At 49.4% G+C, this 23,672-nt stretch overlaps 1 protein-coding gene across 1 annotated transcript in view; it reads left to right on the top strand.

Moving 5' to 3' along the window:
- The first annotated feature begins 98 nt into the window (after nucleotides 1-98).
- FAT2 (FAT atypical cadherin 2) overlaps nucleotides 99-23,672 on the top strand; it is a 57,364-nt gene continuing 33,790 nt past the window's right edge. Inside the window, 5 exon segments of the mRNA XM_008628928.2 lie at nucleotides 99-425; nucleotides 11,894-15,179; nucleotides 15,592-15,906; nucleotides 22,419-22,480; nucleotides 23,317-23,628. Of these exon segments, the coding sequence (XP_008627150.1) occupies nucleotides 11,915-15,179; nucleotides 15,592-15,906; nucleotides 22,419-22,480; nucleotides 23,317-23,628 (3,954 nt within the window). The 5' untranslated portion in view covers nucleotides 99-425; nucleotides 11,894-11,914.

Below are 23,672 nucleotides of genomic sequence, written 5' to 3'. Positions count from 1 at the left end.
TGGATTTCATGGCAATGCTAGTTAATCTAACAGTAAAAAGCGCTGCAATTATTTGGCTCTAAGGCTTGGGTCCTTGCCCAGCTCTGACACACACACATACACACACACACAACTTCACTTCTGCAGCGAGGGAGCGGGCGATGCCTCTCCTCCTCCTCCTCCTCCAGCCCATCACGGAAGGGCTGGCGCTCCTGCGAGCCAGTTCCACCCCTCGCAACTTTCTCCTTCGCTGCTCCCGACCGGTGCCGCCGGAGTTTTAGCCGGCAAAACCCCTTCTTGCAGGAATTTCTCGGAGCCCTCTCCTCTGATCTGCAAGCACCATGGACCCCCGGCAGCCAGCGAAGTGCTGCTGCGGGAGAGGATTTTCAGCGGAGGGAGCAGAGAGGCAGTAAACTTCAGGAGAGGTCTCTCTCCTGTTGCAACAGGTAAGGCACGCTGCTAGCCGGTGTGGGGAGCTGAAATGACTCAGGGAGCAGTCTGTGCAGCATGGATGGAGGAAGGCATGGAGGATGCAGAGATTTACTCGTGAAACTGCTTTTGCACGTGAATAAATTTCGCTGGAAGCAGCTTCCTCCTACAGAGAGAGGTTTGGGATGCAGAGCTCTTCGTCCCTTCCTCCCTTCTGGTAGCCTTAGCATGGGGCATATGGAAGGAGGCAGGAAAAGCTTCATTCGTGTTTGCATCTGCTCTTAGCTGGGAAGCTTCAGCAGGCTGCAGCCAGTGCAAGCAGGTGGGCTCCAGGTATCAAAGGCGAAAGCGACGCTGCAGAGCAAGGCAGGTGTGGAGGGACTGAGCAGAGAAGCACTCCAGGTGTCTGAATGGGGCAGGATTTCTGCAGGGAGTGAGCTTGTGCTGGAGTAAGTGGATGAGCTGGGGCAGGAGCAGTGATGGCGTCTGGCTGTAGGCTCAGCTATTGGCCATGTACAACCCCACTAACCGGGCTGAGGTGGAACCACTCCAAACTCTGTCCCCACATGCCCTGTTAAGCCACTTCCACTGTCACCTCGAACTGGGCTGTGCCTTGGGGATCCCCGAGTGCAGTCACAGCGCTGGTGTTTCCCAGCCCAGCTTCCCTGTACACTCAGGTAAGAGCTCCTCACCTGCCCTTGTCCCCCTCCACGATGGGCAGCAGAGCCAGGGAGCTGAAGCCAGAGCCACCGTTTGTATCCTCTGCACCTTTGTTCACTGTCAGGTGCCTTGTGACAAGATGAAATCCCACAGCAAGCCCAGTCCCACTTCAGGGCGTGCAGCAACTATTTCCTATGTACATGTGCAGCACTGATAAAAGAGGTGGAAATACAGGGAGGGAGGCCTGGGCACTTGGAGCCAACGGCGCCCTTCCAAACTGCAGTTATCAGCTAATCAGCCTCCCGGGGAACTGAAGGCGGACTCGGTGGAGCACAGCACTCCAGAGGGGCAAAGATCAGCGGTCACGCGACTGGGGTTGCTTCAGAGAAAACCCTTAAAAAAAGCTGTTGCTCCTTTGCGTTTGTGGCTGCGGAGGGCTGAGAGTTTCCAGCATGTGTGGAAATTCAGGCTGTGTGGTGGTATGAGCTGGGCAGGCTCTGCTGGGCAGATAGGGCTGTGGCCAACTGGCTCCTGCTTCGCCCAGGGTGCCCTGGATCCCGGCAGGAGGACATGGAAGGGAACTGCCGTGGCTCTCTAGGCTGGCGGCTAGAGAGACCTGGGAGGTTATCGGAGCTTCGGGACGGAAAGCAAACAGTCTGTATTGGGCTCCTGAGGAAGGCTGGGCTGTCTCGGTATTCGAGACAGCAAAGTCTCCGGGCTTGGTATTGTGTACCTTTATCATCTCCTAAAATGCAGCGCACTTCACCTTACCGGGAATGGTTCGGGGACATCCTCGTGTCTGGTACGGGGTTGGGGTTCCTGCGGGTCTGGGCAGGGGAGAGGTCTCTAACCCAGCCGGGGGGTTCTGTCTCTGCTTCTCCCCATCTGCCTATTGTGCTCCGGCATGCTCTGTAACATTCCCAAAATGAGCCCAACTGCCCTGCCTGTGGAGGGGAGATCGCAGCAGGACCTGCTCTTCTCCCGAGCCTTTCCCGTAGCTACAGCTCACACCATGGATGCATTTCAAACCCTAATGTTCTCAAGCCAGTGCATCTCCCAATCCTGCAAACAAACAAGCATCATTCATGTACGAAGGGAGAGTTCAAAGGAGGCACAACACCTGGAATCAGACATCTGTTAGGAACTAATGTATTTTGCATCCTGCTCTCCTGCCAATTGCTCCAAGGCAAGTCCTACAGGATTGTTCCAGCTACCTCCATGCTACAGCAATGGCATTCCCTGCTCCGTGCACCTCGCTTTGTTTCTTGCCACGTGTGGAGCATGCAAGTGCAGCTGCACCTCGAGCAGTTAGCAGTGGGCTTCCTCCTGTACCAAGGACAAACATAAGAGTATTAAATACCCCTGAGCCCTTTTAAATTTTTCAAACTGGGTTGGCAGCATGGATGCTGCATTGTCTACTAACAAGCTGATTTGCTGAGCAAGCAATTTTTCCTCTAACCACACTTTTTCCTAGGTAATGAGGCAGGTACTGGTTTATTAGCAAAGAAACTTTCTTTCCTAATTCGTGGAAGTAGGAGCTCCAGGGAGGGGCAGGCTGTTAGGAAGGTTTGTAGCTCAGAAATGGACAAGCAACAGGATTGAAACAAACCAAAGGAAATAGTTTCTTTTTCTATACAGAGAGCATAATTAACTTGTGGAATAAATTGCCACAGGATATTGCTGATACCAAAAGTTCTATTTGGCTTCAAGCAAGGTTTTGATCCGTTTGGGATGGATGGCTCCAGTGAAGGTTTTTAAATGCAACAGCCCAAGATCAGCCATGTACATGCACTAATGCTGAAAAGTGGGAGAAAGAGCAGGTTACCTGAGCCTTCTTTCTTATGCTCCTCCACTAAGTAATCAAAACTGCCCATTTTGGGGCAGAGAATAGAGAGGTAGCCAAGCAGGGCTATTTTGATGCTCTTACATTGTGTGACTATTTTTGAGTGGCTGTACATTGGATAGATGCTGTGACTCAGGCAGCCTGGGAGGTGCTGGTTATGCCATGAATAGATACTCCATATGGCTCAGGTTGACAGGGACACTCTGTGCCCAGCCTGGTTGTCACAGGTGCTCCAAGCAGTGTCCCTGTGCCACTGCTGGCTCCACAGAGGTGCTGCAATGGCAGGAGATTTTAGAAGTCTGCTTCCAGCAGAGTCCGGAGCAGGAGGGAGTGACCAGTGCCGGGAGCATAATGAGAGCTGACAAGGACACACTGTGGCAATGAGACCAGCCTGGGCAAACGCGTCTGTCCCGGGGGTTAATCTTTTCTCCGGGGAAACCCTGAGCTCCCCAGGGCACGGGCTGGCCTTGCAGCAGCTTGTGCAGCGCTGTGGACACAGCACAGCAGGTGGGTGGCTGTGGTTAGGTCTGGGAGCTGAAGGTTTTCTATCAGTTTGCAGGTATCCCTTTGCATTGAATAAATGTCTGCTGCAGGGAATTTTTGTGGCGCAGCTACTGGCGTCCTGGCCAGCCATCCTTTTACGAGGGAGGGTCATGCCCTGATTGTCTCGTTCATTTTCTGTCCTCTGTGTCCTTACGCTGCCTCCAAACACAGGAAAGGGACGGGAAGGAGCAGCACAAGGCAGACAGATGGCAGTGGAGTGAGAGAGGCTGCAGGCAGAGCAGAAAGCTGCTCTCCGTGCTCACCTTCGGGCAGCAGAAGGGAAAGACCAGCAGGGTGCTGGGCAGGGGAAGGAGAAGATCGTCAGATGAGTGCAGGGACAGGTCTGCGGGTGAATGAGAATTGCCGGGCAGGAGGGAAAAGGTGAGGGAGGAGCACGGTGGGCAGGGCTGTGCTGCAGGGCAGACAGAAGCCTGTCCTGCTGAGCGCTGGGGCTCCTCACCTGCATCCAGCCGGGCACAAGGTCCCTCACGCAGCTCTTCGTGCCAAGGTGCTCTTGGGCTCCTTCCCAAAGAATTTTAGCGATTTTAGGATAACATGTATGCTCCTCACAGGGAATCACAGAAAGGGCACTGGAGGACTACCAGCACTCAGGGGATGAGGGCAGTGGCCTCATGACCAACACCAGGTAGAGTTAAGGTGAGCATGAGGACTCACAGGGTCAGAGCCCCTTCAAGACTGGGCAGAGCTGCTGCTCTCACCAGGCCGGGGTGAACTGAGCCCTGTTTGGATTTACAGCTCTGGTGGGTCAGATGGAAGTTGTGTTCTGGGACCTCAGCTCTCCCAGCTCTGCAGCACCTAAGTAAACAGCTGTTTTGTGAGCAGCAGAATTCATGAAGCTTGGTTGCCTGCGGCGCTCCCTCTTGTGTGGATTCTCTGATGTCTAATAATTGGGTTGGGCTCACATTAGAGCTTTTTCTTCCAGCTGGGAGTCCTAATTTGGATTTCTCTCCTCTCTCCTGCTACTTTTCACAAGCTTGTGCAAACTCCTTTCAAGTCTTTACCTATCTGGTTAAATTTGGTTGAAGCTGGCCAGTGGATCTGAAAGGTAGCAGGATTGACAGTATGGTCCCACACACCAGCTTCCCTCAGCAGTCTGCAGACAGGGGAATGGTTATCAATGTAAGATAACTTGCATCCCATGCATGAGGAAAAAAGGCTCAGTATGAGTTTTGGCAGGAGAAAGCAATGAGAGAAGATCCCTTGTGGGCTCTCACAGCTAGTTTGCAGTGACTGAGGTATGTGGTCCTTGGTGCTAAAAAGCCTCATGGCAGCTGAATCACAGGGTGAGTGCTGCACAGTCCCAGCAGCAGCAGAGTTCGGGCACACTCATGTGAGATCCTGGCACGCTCCACCTGGCTCTTGTGCCAACATGTTTGGGCTGCTGCAGTGTGGGGCCCAACCCCAAGGCCCCTCACACCCTGCCTGGTGAGCAGCTCCCACCAGGACCCTTTCCTACCAACACTGCCCCTTCTCCAGCCCCCAGGGCTGTTTCTTGTGCCAGGTACCCCATTTGCATGAGAGCCACCAGTGGGATGTGCTGTCTCCTTCCTGTCTTCTGGCTGTCATAGCTGCTGTCCTTGTCCACCCCTCAACATTTCCCTGGTTATCTGTGCAGTGGCAGCTTTTGGATCATAAGCAGGATTTATCCCCTGGCTCCCGTAACTGGGGAGAGCAGAGAAAAGACATTAGGAATAATGCATAAGAATGCTTCCCTCTTGGCACAAGCAAGTCCACCTCCCTGATGTCACACTTTGCCTGGGATAGGAGCCAGCAGTTGGCACTGCAAGGTTCCCTCACCGCCCAGACCCTACTGAGGGCTCTGGAGCTGTTTGATTAATTCTTGCCCTAGAATGATGTTGCAGTGCCAAGACAGAGAGAGATCATTGACCCTCACAACTCTATGGAGAGTTCAAGCCTGTTCTAGTTCTCCTGTGCCTAACAGGTGAGCTTACAGCAATGACACCTCAGCTAGGTGACAAATCTGAGCCAGGCCTGGGTGTTGGCAGCCGTACAAAATCCAGCTCTCCCTGGATTTCTACAGAGCAGTGGACAGAAATGCACATTACAGGTGGAAAGACAGCAAGAGAAAACCTTTGCCTTCGTGTACACTGATGCTCTTGGACAGAGGATGGCTTGGAGGCAAAGACACACAGCACCTGCTTGCTCCAGGGCAGTAGGAGCTGCATCAGGGCACAGCCGAAGCCTCGAGGATGGGGGAATGGGTGAGATGTCCAAGGGGGAAGGGGGTGAGTGGCTGGCTGGAGGAAGCCACAGTAAGATGTCATGGAGCAAGGTGCCTTTAGAGCCAGTCTGGGTCTGAGCATGCAGCTTGTGAAATCTGGCAGTGACAGAGGTGGCAAAAGCATCCAGCTGTAATGGAGGGAAGGAGGAGTTGGACATCAGAGTAACTAAATGCTTCCCAGATACCCTTCCCATGTGGAAGGCCATCCTGCCCTCTCCTCTCCTGCTCAACTCATCCTTGTCTTGCACCACTCAAGGGACAGCATCCCACCCTGTTCCCACTGTCAGCCCTGAAGGGTGGTTGTTGGCAGGACCCCTGGCAGGTCCCCTGGCCATGGCAGACCAGGCCTGGGGAAGGCAGGGCTGCCTCAGAATGAAGCATTTTTACCAAACCCTGCAGCAATACACAGAAAAAAGGCTATCTCTGCCATATCTCCCAGCCTGGTCCCAGACTGCCCCACAGAACTCAATGTCTCACAGGCTTCCCCCAAACTCCTTCAAGGGAGTCTCTCTTCCACCAACCCCCCATAGAGGCTGCCTATCCAAGCTCCCTGGGGTACCCAAACCCCCCAGGGTTAAAGCACCTGCCTGGTTTGGCTGGGGGATGATGGAAGGAACATCTCTGTAGTGCGGCACTGCTCTGCATGCCAGCATGAGACTCATTAATCCCACGGCTTTCCGTGGCTCTGCAGCTGAGGAGCCCTCGGTACAGCCCACCCCCCCAGGACACAGCTGCTTTACCCCCAGGAGCAGAGCTGAACCGTGACAGGGTCATGGCGCAGGTCTGGCACTGCCACTCACTGCCGTGACAGGATTTCATGGGACTCTCCAAGCAAGGGCAGCCCTTGGTTGTAAAAGGCACGTGCACCGGGTTCTACCTGAGCAGCCACCTCGCTCCAGGCTGTCCAGCAACCTGGAAACAATTTCCAAAACTCTGTCCAAGCCATTCAGGGATTGGAAAGTCGACATGGGGAAGGAACAGCCCAGCCGTGCCTGGATGGAATCTGCAAGTCCAGCAGAAAGCTGCACCCACACTAACACAGCCCCCAAGCAGGCTGGTGCAAGCAGTTCTGCACACATCAGCCCTAAGAAACCATCCACAGGCGCTGGAAAACCCCGAGATACATTGAAGAAGGAAACACCGTAACTTCAGGGGCTTTTTCATTAGTTTTCTGGCTTTGTGTAGTACCTCCAGGATGTGTTTCTTCTGCTTCGCTGCAGAACCAAGCAGAGGCTGCACAACCAAATGCAGGAGCAGGATCTCCAAGGATGGGATGGTTTTGTTTGTTCTTTTTCGAAGCCCAAGAAAAAACAGTTTGAAAAATACCCATCTCCACAGAGAATTCAAACCCCACGGGGCTGTGAGCAACCATCAGAGAACTCCCCAAATGGAAAAGCATCCAATTCCCACTAAAATCACTGTGGCAGAGGAGAGGGCAAACATTAACCCAGCAGCATAATCCCCCTGGCAGGGTGTACAGGGGCTATTTCAGCATTGGGAAGCAAAACATCTCACACATGGCTCAACACCGCGTCCATTTAACTCTGTGCCTTTGCAACACTGAAAGCCCAGGGACTGCTTTCTAGTTGATGCTATGTGGCAGGCAGCTGTAAGGATATTGCCCCACCTGTAGCTGAGCCCCTTCTGCTCTGCCAAGCCAGCAGAAGACAGTGTCCCATCTCCTATTACCTTTCCCAAAACCTTGCACCCACTATTTTATGGGATTTACTCCCTTTGCTTTCTGTCTCTATTTCACAATGACAGTTGAATTCTTTGTTAAACTGATTACTTGAACAGCCAATCTCATCTCCCGTCTTTCCCTGAACTCACTCTTCTTGCAGCCTCTGACAAAGAAGCTGATGTGTTTGGAGGTGATTTGGCTTGTTCCTATCCTGGGGAAGAGGCTGTTTCTTGTAGTGAAGAAAAAACAGAGAAAATGGAGGGAGGTGAGGGAACAAAGCAAGAGAGGAAGAGAACTTGGTATACATGCTGGCAAAAGAGTAATAGGGGAACAGTTGTCCTTATTTTCCAATGAAAATGATGATTTTTCTTTAATCTTCTGATCTCAAAACCTTGGGCCAAACCTCCACCACAGCTCATGACGGGAATGCTGCTCTGGGTGCACTCAGCTCTTGCTTTGTTTTGTGTTTTGGGTTTTTATTGCTTTTAAATGCTCCTCTTGAAGGGAATCAAAAGGAGGGGCTGGGGCCACACCTGCTTCCTGGCAGGCTGCAGCACTTTTCCATGATACAGCCAACAAACATAGCAGCCCACATGGTGCAGGAGACCCCTGGGAGGGCCCCCAGAGGACCCCCTGGCCATGCCCCAGCCACTCACCCCAGCTGGCCAGAATAGCCCAAATCCCTCTAAATCGCCCATCTCCGTGGCCTCCACACACACACACTTTGAATCTCAGCACTGTGTTTGTTCCCTCCTTTTAAGCCAACAGATTTGGGCATGTCTTTGACAGAGGTTCACAATTTGGATGTTAAATTTAGACGCGCGCTCAGGCTCTGATTAGAGATACACCAACTGTTTACTCGCTTTGCGGGGAGTTTGCATCTACAGGGCTGAGGGCGAAGCCCCCCGAGGCTCTCTGATCCTTGCCTGGTGATTAGGAAAGGAGGCTGAATCACTACTTAATGATGCCCTGGTATTTCCCTCAGTCGGGAGCGTGCCCTACCTTCCACACTCCATCCCACCCATGGGCTTCCTCCAGCACTTCTACCTCCCCATGTGCAACCAGCTCCAGAAGGCCATGAAAGGGAGAAGTGGAGCACTCTGAGGAGTAGAAATAAATGGTCCCATGGAATGGCATTTCAGAGGTAGGTGAGGGTGTTCAAGTGTTAGATGCTTGCAGCTGATCTGGCAGCCCTGAAGTGGGCATGGGCCTTGCCACAGGTCCCATGGATCACGCACTCATTACTGTCAGCACAAGAACATGGGGTAGCACAGCTCAGAAAAGCAGGAAGAATGGTTCTCTTCATCTGCATGAAAAATCTCTTTGCTTCACCCAATTTCAACTTGGAGATCCTTGAATTCCATGGCAAAGACCCCTGAGCTTGGCAGTGCTGCCCCTCCTTGGTAGCCATCTACATTTGGGACTAAGGGCCCATAAATTGATTTTTTTGCTGGTTTCATGCTATGCACAGCTTTCAACCCACAGAACAAAAGTCATAGAAACCCACCTCATTTCTGCTGGTTCATTGCTGTCACCTTCCAGGGCCAGTCCCAACAGGATTTTCCCTGGAGCTGAGCCAAGGGAGCAGTTACCCAGATTACCCCTCTGTTCAGAGCACTGTCCCCTGTTTTTCTGTTAAGTTTCACCACAGCCTTTGATAATGTCCCAGTCCCACTTCTGGGTAGTTGTGCATTGTGAGTGGGGCATAAATAATTCCAGAAGCAGGAGGCAGAGCAGGGACAGGACAGTCATCTCCTGGGAGATCTGTTACACTTCAAATTGCACTAAAACCATGCTGGGGAAAGAGAAACAAGACCTTAGAGCATGATTGCTTCCCAGTGCAGCCTACTAAAGGAGAGACTCCAGGCTGCAGGTTGTAGGTGATTGTTTCCAGGCCCAGGGTGGGAAGTTGCTGTCAGGGAATGCAACAGAGACTCTCTGTGATACTGTTCAAGCTTTGAGCATGCTCCTGACACAAAGAGAAACTTTTAGACTTGAAAAGTTGATGGTGATGCCTCCTAGACAATTCTCCCTAAGTTTTGATGGTGTTTTTCAAAGTTTCAGATAATTTCCAGAGGAAATGAGGCTTCTGCCTCATGCCCCAGATGCACAGTCACTCTCCATCCCTCATAATAATAGCTGAAGCCATTGATTGCTTTCAGTCCAGCTTGTAATGGAGAGCACAGCTCTAAGAAATATTGAGGTCACAACAGGTTTTGCAAAATAATTACCTGGACAGAGGAGTAAAACCCTGCTAATACAGAGGAAAAAAACAGCAATGTAAGTGAAGCCCTTCTTAGATGTCAGGAAATACACAGGGAAGAGTGAGGTTAAGTACATTCCAGGAGAGATTCAGACGAAAGCTTGCATCTTGTTAAATGCCAGAAAACCCACTCCTTGCTCAAGGTTATCCTCCCATTTTGAATTGCTGGTGCCCAGGAAGGCATGTGCTCTGGCTCCTGCTTTTCTTGTGGTTGTGGAGTTCATAACGTCTCTGCTTTGTGGGTTCTCTGATGTCTTACGCGAGATGAGTTCACATTGCCGTTTCAGTACAATTCAATTAAAAAGTCAATTAGCCCAGATACAAAGCGATCGGCTTCATTAAGTCTGCTGTTCGTGGAACAGCTCTGGTTTTGTTGCGGGCTTGTTCTGCTGCCTTACTCCGCTCTGGATTGTGTGGATTACCCCGCTCCCAGTGCTCGCAGACACGCGCGCGCAGCCTGCGAACGTCTTCTCTCCAAGTTCAGCAGTTGAAAAAGTTGGAAGGGAGTAGCTCTAGGCAAGTCCCTACATGCTGCACAGCTCTGAAGCACTGTTAAGCAACAAGCAACAAGCAGAGCTTTTAAGAACATGGTTTTCAACTTCTCAGAATGAGCCACATGCCTTTCTGGGTCACCCATCCCTGCCCTCCAAGATTTTCTTTAATTTTCAGCGCATTTGGGACTATGTTGTGTTTCCTAGAAGTGGAATGATGGCATGAAAAAATGAGTGTGAATTTTGTCACACCTGAGTTTTGTTGATTTCTCTTCAACTTCTGGTAGTTTGGCTTCAGCTTCAAACCATTTGTTTCAAAAAGGAAAGACCACAGAGATATTTTTGGATGGTTGGCATCTTATTTAGCAAGGGGAGAAGGATTTGAAGCAAATATGAAACTTACAGCTTTGTATTTATCAGTAATTAGATACCTCAGTGAGAGAATGTGACACATACTGTTAGTTGGGCTCTAACAATTTGTTCCTAACATTCAACTTGAGTTACAAATTGAACTAGTTCTGGCTCTTAAAGAGATGAGTCTTGAAAAAGTGTCTGGAAAAACAAGTCTTCCCTGTTTAAATTAGGAATGTGCCAAATGACTGGCAGGTACTTGATATATAATTTAAATTTAAAACAGGAAGAAACAGTTCTAGATAAAGATCTCTTAGGATATCTAGGGGAAATATATGCACCTATATTTAGCTTATCCCTGGTTTCAACCCCTAACTGCACACACAGCAGCACACACTTAGCTTTTGAAAAGAATGGGCCTTGATCCTTTAACAAGCTCTGCAAAGCTCCCTAATAAAGTTACATCCCTGTTAATCACATGTGTGCTCCCCAGTTCCTTTTTGATACACCTTGTGCACAAAGATAAACCGTGGAGCCGCAGATGCTCGGGAGTTGTTAGAGAAGGAAGCTGATGGCGGGTGGTCATGGATGGCAGATCCTCCTCAGGAATCCTGACCCTGGGGCTTTGCCATGAGAAGGCAGGAACCAGAGACATTACTCAAGGGCTGAGGGTGACATGGGCAAAGTGTCTTGCTGGAAACCTTCAGTGAACATAGAGGAGGCAACAGGATCAGGCCTATGAATTAGAAGAACTTTGAGGTAACTGAGACACGGCTTGACTAGAAACTGAGTGAAAGCTGTTGGAAAGGCCACACCGTGGAGGTGCACATTCAGAAGGAATTTATACGACATGACATCACTGCTGGGGAAGGACAACACATCCTGTAGCACAGGGAGAGAAAAGGGAAGACAAGCCACGGAGAGGCACATAAAGCAGTTTGTATATTGACTCTCAAAAATACTTAGCAAAAACTTGTGTGGAGAGAGAAGTTAAGATGGAGAAGGGAGGCTGGAGAAACAAAACAAGAGGGAGTTTGGATTGGGGGTGGAGGGTTTAGATATGCTGTTTGACTTGGAAGAAGGCAGAGCGAAGGGAGAGCAAGATTTTTCACAGAATAGCAAGTCAGCCTGATCAGAGCATCTTGCATGACTTTGCACATTTTGCCCTCCATAAGGGCAGAAACTGAAGCAGAAAAAGTGAACAAATCTGAGCCGGCATAGGGATGTGGGAGGACACTGAGACAGAAGGAAGAAGAGCTGAGCTAACAACTGCATCAATAAAGGTCAGGGTAGAAAGAGCAGGGAGGTGAGGCTGAGCCTATGCAGACTTTCTTCTGTAACACACTGACCTTAATGAGAATTACCAGTGTTCTTCCTTTGACACCTGCAGGGCTCAAGGAGACACCACACCATGGAAATCTCCATCAGGAGGCACTTGCTGAGTGTTGCTGTTTTCCTGATGCATTGTGTGGTCCACAAGGCAAGCTGTGAGAAGGGCAACACTTCCCCTCTGCACTTCACCCACTTTTTCTACAATGCCACCATCTATGAGAATTCAGCCCCCAAGACCTACGTGGAGAGCTACGTCAAAATGGGTATCTACAAGAAAGACCCTGAGTGGGACATCAGGTACAGAATAGCCTCTGGGGACAACACTGGTCTGTTTAAAACAGAGGAGCACGTGATTGGGGATTTCTGCTTCTTGAGAATAAGAACCAGGAGCAGCAACACAGCACTTTTAAACCGTGAGGTCAAAGACAGTTACATGTTAATAATCAAGGCCACAGAGAGCACCTTTGCCTATGAAGCCTGGGCCAAAGTCTTGATCCATATTCTGGACAGAAATGACTTGAAACCTCTCTTTTCACCCCCCTCCTACAAAGTGTCCATCAGAGAAGACACTCCTCTAAAAACAGTGGTCAGCATGCTCAGTGCCACTGACGCTGACGCTGGCCAGAACGCGGAGTTCTACTATGCCCTCAACACCAGGTCCAACCTATTCACTGTGCACCCCACCACAGGGGCAGTTATGGTCACAGGCAGGCTGAACAGCACCCATCGAGGCAGGCATAACCTGCAGGTTTTGGCTGTGGACAGAATGAGAAAGATCACGGAGGGGAATGGCTTTGGGAACTTGGCCAGTCTCACAATCCAAGTGGAGCCATCTGCCAGGAAACCCCCCTCTATCTCCTCGGTGAAGGTGACATCACCTGACTCAGACGAAGACTTTATCTATGCAACTCTCTCTGTAGAAAGTGGTGACTCAGAAGCAGGGATTGATTCAGTTGAGTTTGTGGATGGAGATCCGGGAAGACATTTCAAAGCCATCAAATCCTACTGTGGGAGCACTGAGTTCGTGATTGTGTCAAACAAAGAGATAAACTGGTTACTTTACCCATTTGGTTTCAACCTCAGCATGCAAGCCAAGGACAAGAGCAAGCCACCACTGTTCTCTCCTGTCAGAGCTGTCCACATACCTCCCTCCAAGTATGTTTCTGCCAGGTTTGAGAAAGACGTGTACCGGGTCCAGTTCAGTGAATTTTCCCCAGCTGGAAGCCAAGTTGTTATGGTGAAGATCACACCAGTTTTCCCAAATCTTAAATATATTTTGAGACCTACTTCTCACAGCACAAGCTTTAAGATCAATCCTCGCACTGGACTGATAACTACAGTCAGAGCAATGGACTTCCATGAGCAGTCTAGTTTTGAGCTTGAAGTTACAACCAGTAACAGTCACACATCCACAACTGTTATCGTTGACATCACTGACTGCAACAATCACGCTCCAAGTTTTACTCAGTCTTCGTACCATGGGGCTTTTGATGAAAATGTTCCTCCTGGTACCAGTGTCTTAACAGTAAGGGCTACAGATGAAGATAAAGGAGACAATGGCTTTGTCACCTACAGCATAGCCAACCAGAAATCAGTTCCCTTTGTCATTGACCCCTATTCTGGTGTCATTTCCACCTCCAAGTCGATGGACTATGAGCTGATGCAGAGATGGTACCACCTGCGAGTGTGGGCATCAGATTGGGGCTCACCCTTCCGCCACGAGACAGAGGTGTACGTCTCCCTCACGCTGAGCAATGTCAATGACAACGCTCCTGTGTTTGAGAAGGCAAGCTGCAGTGGCACCATCCCACGGGACTTTCCAGTTGGGAGCCCTGTGGCCACAGTCTCTGCAATCGACAGTGATGAGCTGCAGCATATCAAATATGAAATCAAGTCTGGCAACGAGTTAGAGCATTTTGAACTGAATCCCATCTCTGGAGTAATATCCCTTAGAATATCTCTGCGAGATCTTCCTTCTGAACAGCCGCTTTTCTACTCTTTGAAAATAACTGCGACAGATGGAGAGAACTACGCTTTGCCAACATCTGTAAACATCACTGTGGTCAGCCAAGGTCTCCCCGTCAAAATGCAGTGTGAGGAAACAGGAGTCTTGAAGCAACTGACAGAAACCATCATACACTCCATCGAGTCTCAGTCTCAAGGGCATGGGCAGGATGATGAAATGTCTCCGAACTTGCACCTTATAAACCATAATGCTCCTAAGTTCGATGACAACTTTCCACGGTCTATTGATATCATAGAGACTGTTCCGATCAACTCAACTATTGCTGACCTTTCAGCTATTGATCCTGACACTGGTTTTAATGGAAAATTGGTCTATGTGATCTCAGATGGAAATGATGACAGCTGCTTTACCATTGACCTGGAATTGGGTCTCCTTCAAGTCCTTTCTCCTTTAGATCATGAACAAACCAGCTTCTACATTCTTAACATTACTGTGTACGACCTTGGCACACCACAAAAATCATCTTGGAAACTATTGGCTGTGAATGTGTTGGATACCAATGATAATACTCCTAAATTCCCTCAAGGTGCCTATTGGGTGGCAATACCAGAACATGTAGCAGCAGGGACAACAATAGCTCAACTGAAAGCAGAAGATGCTGATACAGATGACAATGGGAGAGTAAAATACTCTCTCCTAACCCCCACAGACAAGTTTGCCATTAACAGTGTCACTGGAGAAGTGACGGTTACAGGTGCTCTAGACAGAGAACTGTGGCCTTGCTATGTGCTGAAAATAGAAGCTAGGGACCAGCCCAAAACAGGCTTCCAGCTGTTCTCCGTTGCAGACCTCATTGTGACTCTGGAGGATGTAAACGACAACACCCCACAGTGCCTCCCAGCCATCAACAGTGTGAAGGTCCCCGAAGACCTGCCCGTGGGGACCATTCTGCTGTTTCTGGAGGCTTTTGACCCTGACGCTGGCTCTGGGGGGGAGGTGAGGTACAGCCTCATTAACAATGAGGAGATGATGTTCCATGTGGATAAGCTGACCGGGGCGCTCCGTTTGGAGAAGGAGCTGGACTATGAGAAGAGGGACTCTTACAATCTAACGGTGCAGGTCAGTGACGGTGGGAAGCCCTTCTCTCGCTCTTCCCTCTGCCACCTGGAAGTGAACGTCACTGATGTCAACGAGAACTTGCACCCACCACGCTTTGCCTCCTTTGTCTTCAAAGGCTGGGTGCAGGAGAACAGCCCTAAGGGCACGTCGGTGATGATGGTCACGGCAAAGGACATCGACAGGGGCAAAGATGGAGAGGTTCAGTATTTCCTCCGAGAAGGCACTGGCCTGTCCATCTTCCGCATCGAAAAGGACACAGGTAAGGACATCTTAATTTAATAGTGTACCTTGAAGGTTTAAACTACCTGCTGTGTTTGGCCTGGCTGTTTGCGATGTTGAATGCATTCAAGCCTTTCTTGCTTGTGCGGGGTTATACTAAGTCTATCCCTGTATCTGGGTAGGAACAAGCAGGGGTTTTTCTCCTTAAAATAATGGCAAATCAATGTCTGTCCTCCCCAAAAATACTGAGATCTTCTCTTTCACTTGTGTAACAAAAATGACCCTCAGCACAAGCAAGCCCTCAGCTTCCACACAGTCTCACAGCCAGACACGGTGGGTGCTAGAATTCGTGTCTGCAGCAAAGAGCAGGAGGCAGACTTGAGACACAGACTGCTCTGGCATCAAGGACTGGTTTCCTTAAATCCCTCACAAACACTCTCTGTGTATTCTAGGCACCATACGGACCATAGGATCACTCGACCGAGAGGCAACGTCTCACTACTGGCTGACTGTGCTAGCCCTTGACCAGGGAACAGTTCCTCTGTCTTCTGTGACTGAAATTTATATTGAAGTTACTGATACCAATGACAACCCACCTCAGATGTCCAGACCTGTCTTCTATGCCTCTGTGATGGAGAATTCCCCACCAAATACATCTGTCCTTCAGCTTGATGCCTTCGATCCGGACTCTAGCTCAGAGGGAAGACTGACTTTTCACATCCTAACTGGAAATCCTCAAGGACTCTTCACCATTAACCTCATTACAGGTAAGACTGACCCAGCTCAGCATCTGTTTTTTAGGCTTCCAAGTACCCAGAGGATGTTACATATTCAGTGTAAACAGCCCACACAGTTGCCTTTGTCACACCTTCCTCCTGCAGCAAAACCCAGTCTCCAAATACACTCTGTGGGTGTTGCCTTTGTCACACCTTCCTCCTGCAGCAAAAGTCCCAGTCTCCAAATACACTCTGTGGGGGGCCTGAGGATTGAAACCCTCAACCTGAGGGCTGCGATTTGCATCCAGATGGCTCTTAGAATGACACAAATGTGCTACTTTCAAAGCCCTGAACAGCACCAAGCAGTTGTTTTTAATCTTCCCCCTTATAAACAACTGGCCTGTTGCACAGCCTGAGCCAGGCAACACCCTTCTGGAGGTGACTGTTCCTGAGACAGACCCAGGCAGGATTAACGAAAATGAATTCCACTGCACTTAAAGGCTCCACCCATTCTCCAGCACTATTAATGTAGTAAGTGTAGTAAGCCTCCTCTGCCATCTTCCTAGACTGTATCTTTCATCTGAGGATTATTTACCAGATCTTCCAGAGCCATCAAAAACCCGCTGATATTTTGTGTAAACAGCTTCCTCAAACTATCCCAGCAGAGCTGACATTGGGCCAGTCTGGCAAGGAAAGCTGTGCCGAGCCCTTCACACCATCAGCTTCTGGGAGAAGAAGGAAGGGAGGGCACAGAGCCTGACTATGGGAGAGGATTATTGCATGACTTTGATCTCCTGCAGATGATAAAAGCAGTTCAGCTACTGCAGAGGGATAGAAGCTTGCTCTCAGGTGAGGAGCTGGATGTATTGAAAAAGGCTAGAGCTGCTCTCAGCTACGTGTTACCAGTGGTGTAATGGCTCTCTGGCAGTGCTCTACAGCTGGCTAGGAGGGGAATGGAAGAAAGAAATTAGTAGTAGTAGTAGTAGTAGTAGTAGTAGTAGTATGAAACACTAAAATCCTTTTGTCACAAGAACCTCACAGGGTGTATTTACATGACACTGTATAAATGCACCTGGAGATGTCAGCTAACTGTGACCACTGCTGCCCACAGCTGTAGTTGTCTGCGCTGCCAGAAGCTTTTTAGCCTGGTCAGGACATTGCTCTGCATCCAACTTTCCCACATAATCCAACCAGCTATGCACAACCCAGCCCTGGGACAGCTTGCACAATGTGGGGTTCTGCAGATATGTTCCTTCAGAAGCCTTGTTGCATAAAACCACTGCCTTTTCAATGGGATGTGGAGCAGGATGGCTATCAGGACACCAGGCTGGCTCTCGTCATCAGCAGAGCAGCCATGCACCCTGCAGGAAATTCAGCCTAATTTATGCTGCAGGCAAAGCTTTCACCTCAGTGTGAGTGCAGCCCTGCAAAGTCACTCATGTTCCATAGCAAAATGAGTGACCCTGGCAAAATCCAAATGTTTGCTAATGAGACACCTCACCTCTAAGCCAACCCATTAATCCCCATCTTAGACAAAAAAAGCTCTCTCAGGTATGAGTCATCTCCTTTCCATCTCTCCCTATATTCAGGTGATTTGGGTGAGAAGAGTGATAAGTTTGTCAGTTCTGAAAGAAACCCATGGGCTGATCTTATCTCTTGGACAGTTGCTGGAGGTCTCTTCTTTAAACCCTGAGCTTGGAGGTTGTTTAAGGTCCTGCTTCCAAGCCTGATGAGGATTCAGTTATCCATTGTTTTACTTGCATGTCACCCAAAAGAACCTATAATTACCTGTGAACATTGGCATAAACGGAGCAGTTATTCCCTCATGTTTACAGTATCTAAAGAGAAGTCTGCTGCTGCTGCTGCTGCCAGGAGCAGTATCACAGCTTGTCTAACGTTCAGGGCTTTAGGCAGCTTGTTGGAAACTCAGTGGTATTTCCATTCTGCAGGCTAGTTGCTCCATTAAGTAGAATAAAACAATAATCCTCGGTGTCAGCTTGATAGTGCAGCACTGGAAGATGAACTTCTGGTCTTTCAGAGCCTGGTCATCCCCATTAGTGCAGGATTGTATTCAAAAAAAAGAGGGTTATCCCAGTCCAGGGCAGAAGATTGTGATCAAGACATCTTTTTCTCCTATCCCACATGGTCATTGTCATCAAAGGACAAATAAATCACACTGGCACTGAAATAAGCCAGAGCACAAGAGGGCCAGAGGTCAGTCTGGGTCTCTCCTAGGTAGGACATTCCTGGTAGTGGCCTCTTGGCAAAGGGAGAGCAGGAGGAGGGGGAGGAAGCTTGTTCTCATCCTGTGTCCTGATAGGAATGGAGGTCCTGATGTAGTGCTACAACAGGAGTATCTACACCCGGAATAACCCTACAGAATAGCCCTGGATAATCATTTAGGGCACAGTGGCACACTATTGCAAGTAACCTAATTCTGCTCCTGGTTCTGTGTTTGATCCAGTACCTTGACACGGGGGTGGATTGGCCAGTGGAGACATAACCAGCAAGGCCCCTTGACTTCTCCTGAGGCCTTGCAGGGAACCAGGAACGGCCATGGTAACTGTCCTGGGCATATCCAGCATCCCCAAACTACCACAGAAAGGCTCTAAGATCTTCCAGCTCTCAGTTCCTAAAGAGGGTGGAGAAAAAGGGGGAAAATACATGAAAGGGTAATGAGAAGAGGGAGCAAAACTGAGCACTGAGATGAAAGCTCTGTGCCATTGGCGATGGAATCTCTCCAGCCCAGCCTGGCAGCTGGTGTGGAGCAGTGTTTGTGGGAGACAGGGATAGATAGCTCCGCAGAGAGATGGACAGATAGTAGGGTTTGGGGTATTCTTCTGCTGGAAACGTTTTCAGCTTGTTTTGTGCAGGGTTTGATGTGAAGGGGGTTCGAGTCCAGACAGGACCAGGAGGAACTGGGAGGCCGTGGCAGGAAGAGTCAGGATGAAGCCATTCATCCTGCTGGAAGGCTGTTTGAAGAATCCTTTTACTTTGGATTATTTGTCTCCAGCTCTTATCTAGTGCTTGTTCTTCTGGTGTTTTTTGTGCTGTGTCAGTGTCCATGGGCTTCCCCAGGATGCCTGTGGTTCCCTGCATTTCTCTTACGAGGAAATCCTTCTCTTTAGGTCTGAGGGATGGCTGCATGGCTGCTCTCCAGATCAACATAACACAGAGCTGAGCATGGAGCAGTGCACAGCAGGGTCAGAACAAGAGGTGGGGTGGTAGGTGGAGAAGGAAAAAAAGGTTAAATGGAAGCAGGAGTGAGAAAAGAGAAAGAGAATTTCAGGAGAACAACCTCTTCCCTTCTCAGGCTCTTGTGAAAGCCTCAGTGCCTGCAAACCTGATTCTGGCTATTTTAACTATCTTAGATTTTCCCCCCTGCAGCAAGGGCAGGGGGCCAGCAACCTCCACCCCAGCCCTGTTCTTGCCAGCAGAAGTTATTATTATTTTTTGTTCCCTGACAACAATGCCCTGGTAATTTTGGTGCTCCTGTTCCAACATGACCAGCCTTCCTCTCTGCCCTTTCCAGGCAGCAAGCAGGAGAAAGGCAGACGATCCTTTCCCATTGCTGTGTGCAGACAGGCTGCTGGAGCACAGTCTGTGCCTGCCTGCATGCAGGCAACAGAAGGGACTGTTTCTGGACCTTCAGGTGCATGCAGAGCTTGGCTAATTGGACGGGTGTAATTAGGACCTTTGACAGTTTTGTTCAGTCTCTTTAGGATTCAGCAGAAACCTTCAGGGCCTCATGCAAGAACACAAATAAAGGACACCCACTCAACTCCGTCACAAGTCCCATGGGACAGGCTGGATGGGGTTTTCCAGGAGGGCAGGGTGCTGATAACTCACACACATGCACATGCACACACAAAACACTCATTAAAACTAAACATGCACTTCCCAGGCCTTGTAGTGGACAGCAGAAAGAACCAAGGAACTGTGTCCCCAGGCCACAAAAGCTGATGGCAGATCCCCTTTAATAACAGCTTCCACTTCCATTTTAGCCCTCTGGCCTCACAAGGTGTACAACCAAGCAGCAACAAATGAAAATGTGCATTCATTCCAGGGGGCTCCTCTCAGGAGTCATGTGCAGTGTCCATCTCCCCACCTCCGGCTGCTCCGTGGCCATGTGAACGCTGCTGTCCGTTTGTGCATCTCGGCATCGCCCAGCATTGCGGCTCCAAACGGGAATTAGGGTGATTAACCCTAATTAATTAACCACAAGGGCTGTCAGATCCCAGGGCAGAGTGGTAACTGGCTCCAGAGGGGAGAACTGGGAGCCGCGGTTGGGCGCAAAGTAAGGGACAGAGTTTGCCTGAGGTCAGGAGGAGAAGCCAACCCTTTGCCTTGTGGCTCAGCAGATGTGAAGATAAACCAAAAAATTCCATCTGGTGAGACTCCCAGCTGGGATACAGTACAGGTTATGTGACAGAGAGCAGAGTCAGCTCTTACTCCCCAGGAGATCTGAGCATCTTCAGACATTCAAGAGTGTCATAAAGTCCAGTTCATCTGCCTTCACTGCAGTCCTCCTTCTCCAGCACTAGAAAGCTGAGCTATGAATCTGTTTTTTTTCATTTTTTTCATTAAGTCATGAAAGGATTTCAGGGTGTGGCCAGGCAAATCCAGATAGTCACTTCAGAGTGGTTAAGTTCCCTTCCATCAGCTGGCATGCAGTAATCCAGTGCAAACAAGGTGTAAGTCTGCTGCAAGTGGATTTTGCAATCTGATAAACCAGAAACATCCCCAGTGTCCACATGGGTGTCAGGCAGCTCTCTTGTCAATATCTGTGTGTCCTGTGGGCTTGTTAGGCCAAGATTATGAAGCATTCCCTGAGGTAGCTGAAGTTCTGGGCTCAATAGCCAACCTGTTGGGACAGGAGCATCAGAGATCTCCGTGAACTGCTGCTGCAATTCCTTCTCCAGGCCCCCATTAGGAGAGCATTTCCATGAGTTTTGCTGTTAATGGACCCCTACAGCCTCTCACTAACCTGGGAAAGTTTTAAGAGCTCCAGTGGGCTCTCTGCTGAGTCCTCTTCACTTGCTGAGATGGTAAAAGGATGATTAGGGAGAGAATAAAACCACTATGACAGACAAGCAAACAGAATTTTTCAAGCCATCTTGTCATAACACATAAAGGAGTGTTGATTTATGATTGTAAAGGCATCAAATAAATGTTTAGCGCTGTGGCTGGTGCCAAGTGTGAATAATCCCAGAGAACAAGTGGAAACGGTGAACAATAGTCATGCTCCAAGCAGCTTCTCCTTGCTCCCTCCTTCAGCTGCTTTCCTGCAGCCATTTGAAGTTTTCTCCTGCCTGTCGTGCTCAAAAGCATGGTACAACTGAATACAATAGTATTAATTAAAGCTTTCTGGCCTTGGACCAGAAATGAGAGTTGAGGTGGGTTTGTGCAGCTGGGATTTACAAGTCTCCCAGGACACACAAGTTCACATGCTCACACCACTGCACATGCACACGGCATCACATGCAAAGCATTTCCCAGGGTAGCATGAGCCTGGGTCACTGCTTGCTGTGCTCAGGGAAACTCACCCTGCCTTTTGTTGGTGTGAAGAAGCAGAACTTCCCTTCACAAGGAAGAGAAAGACCTTGATAACTGGGAGTGGACAAAAACACTCACAGATGTCAGACTTGATGACTTTCAGGAGGTCAAACATTACATATACAATTTCCATCACTGGTAAAGCAGTTGTGAAAATGATCTAGAGCTGCTTTTCCCCAAAAGTGAAGAGTCAAGGCACTCTGCAATGATTGTTATGAAACCAGACATGGAAACAGAAGCCTCAATTCCATCGTTTCCACACTTGTGTCTACTCAGCTTAGTCGTGGACAGGCCAAAAAGAGGCAATTATGATGATTTTGTTTCAACTCCAGTTTATTATAGCCACAGTTCCTCCTTCCTGCATCCATCCTATTCCCTGTGGTTAAACTGCTGTGTATTTTTCAGAAATCCCTCAAATACTGCAATTGTTGGAGGACTCATCCTGTCTCTCAGCATGGCTTAAATAATACACCAACATTATTATCGACCGTGTACCTTATTTTTAGCCCCAATGCATTTGTTCTAGCAGTTGAATAGAGGGTATTTCCCAAGACAGAAGACAAACTTTTGTCAAAACACTGTAAATTGCAAAGAGCAAAGTTCAGCACAGGGAAAAGAGGAGTTGGGACTTGTTAAGAGGCCAGGCTTGTGCCAGCACATGCAGAATGTTTTTTACTTAGAGGCATAAGAAAAGTTTTGTTTTCATGGTCCTGCAGCTTTTCTCACCTAATGCCTTGCCAACCCTCAACTGATGCAGGCATCTGGTAGGTGTTCCCCCTCCTCCATGGTCTCTGTGATCAGAGAGCAAGAGCAACACCTCCACAGAAGGATTCACGCTGGGAGGGGATGGGTTACCCTCTGGGGGTATCTGTCTTTCTCCTCTGATCACAAAGGGAACCTGAAACGGGACAGGTGGGCAGGCTGATCTTGGGCATTGAGGGATCTGATCAGCCCTGGCTTTTCTTGCATGCTGAGTCTTGGAGCTCAAAGGGTTTCTTTCTTGGCAGGTCTGATTTCCACGACTTCACGGCAGCTGGATCGAGAATACAAGGCTGAACATATCCTAGAGGTGGGTAATGATGATTGTAATTAGCTTTATTTACCTACAAGTGTATTAAGTCCTCAAAGAGCTTTCCTTGCAAGTTGGAGCACAGAGAAAGAATCTCATCCCATCAGCTCCCAACTGCTGGGAAACTTAATTAAATGGTGTGTGTTAACCCAAGAGACAGCTGCAGCAGTACTGTGGGGTTTATTATTTTCTTGCTGAAGACTGGAGCAAAAGTTCTGCTCTGGAAGCTGTGGGAATGCAGAAGAGGACTGGAACTGTCCTCTAGCAGGATGGTTTATACATTATGGGGGAAAGAGCAAGCCAGAAAAATCCACCCTTGTTTATCTCATTGTATCAGACATTGCTGTGTAGCTTTGGTCACCGGCCCCCATCCTCAGCTGCTCCCAGCTATGAGTATTCCCATCAGAGGGATCTGGAGGTTTTTGAGTCCATCGGGGTGATGGGGATAACACATTTCTCTGTGCAATGCAACATGCTGTGAGCATGCACAGGCAGGGCAGGGTGAGGATGGCTGGTACCTCGCCAAACCATTGCAATATGAGCATTTTCAGCAGCGTGATCTCCAATGACCAGCCTGACCCACTGCCCAGAGCAGCTGGGAGCAGGAGCCCTGCAAACTCATCCCCCTGTGCATGGACAGGCCCTGCACAGTGCCTGCTAGAGCCACCAGGCTTTCCCCTGCAGAGAGGAGCAGCACCTTTGAAAATGTTGAGATAAAATGCAGACCCACACAAAAACCCCTGGCTGAGTCATTGCCCACCAGGATGGAGGATGGCTGGTCACACTCCAGGTCACGTCTAAGGGCCCTGTCACCTACTCCCTTTGCTTGCTGACAGGTGGCTGTCTCTGACAACGGAGAGCCAACCCTGAAGTCCACCAGCAGAGTCGTGATCCAAGTCTTGGATGCCAACGACAGCCCTCCCAGTTTCCCCCACAAGCTCTTCATGGTGCAGCTCCCCGAGAGAGAGGCCTCGGAGACCCCACTGCCTGTCTACAGGCTGATCGCTTCCGACCGTGACCAGGGCCAGAACAGCCAGATCACCTACACCATCGAGGAGGAGGAGGAGGGGATATTCACCATCAACCCCACAACTGGCACAGTCTTCTCCAGGAAAGCTTTTCCTGCCTCTGAATACAACATACTCACGGTGAGAGAAGAGGGAAACACAAAGAGCTGATGGGGAGAAGTGTG

This window comes from Corvus brachyrhynchos, unplaced genomic scaffold, assembly GCF_000691975.1.
Source record: "Corvus brachyrhynchos isolate BGI_N302 unplaced genomic scaffold, ASM69197v1 scaffold21, whole genome shotgun sequence".
NCBI lineage: Eukaryota > Metazoa > Chordata > Aves > Passeriformes > Corvidae > Corvus > Corvus brachyrhynchos.
The sequence above is the reverse complement of the archived record's forward strand: the minus strand, read 5'-3'. Positions and strand labels throughout refer to the sequence as shown.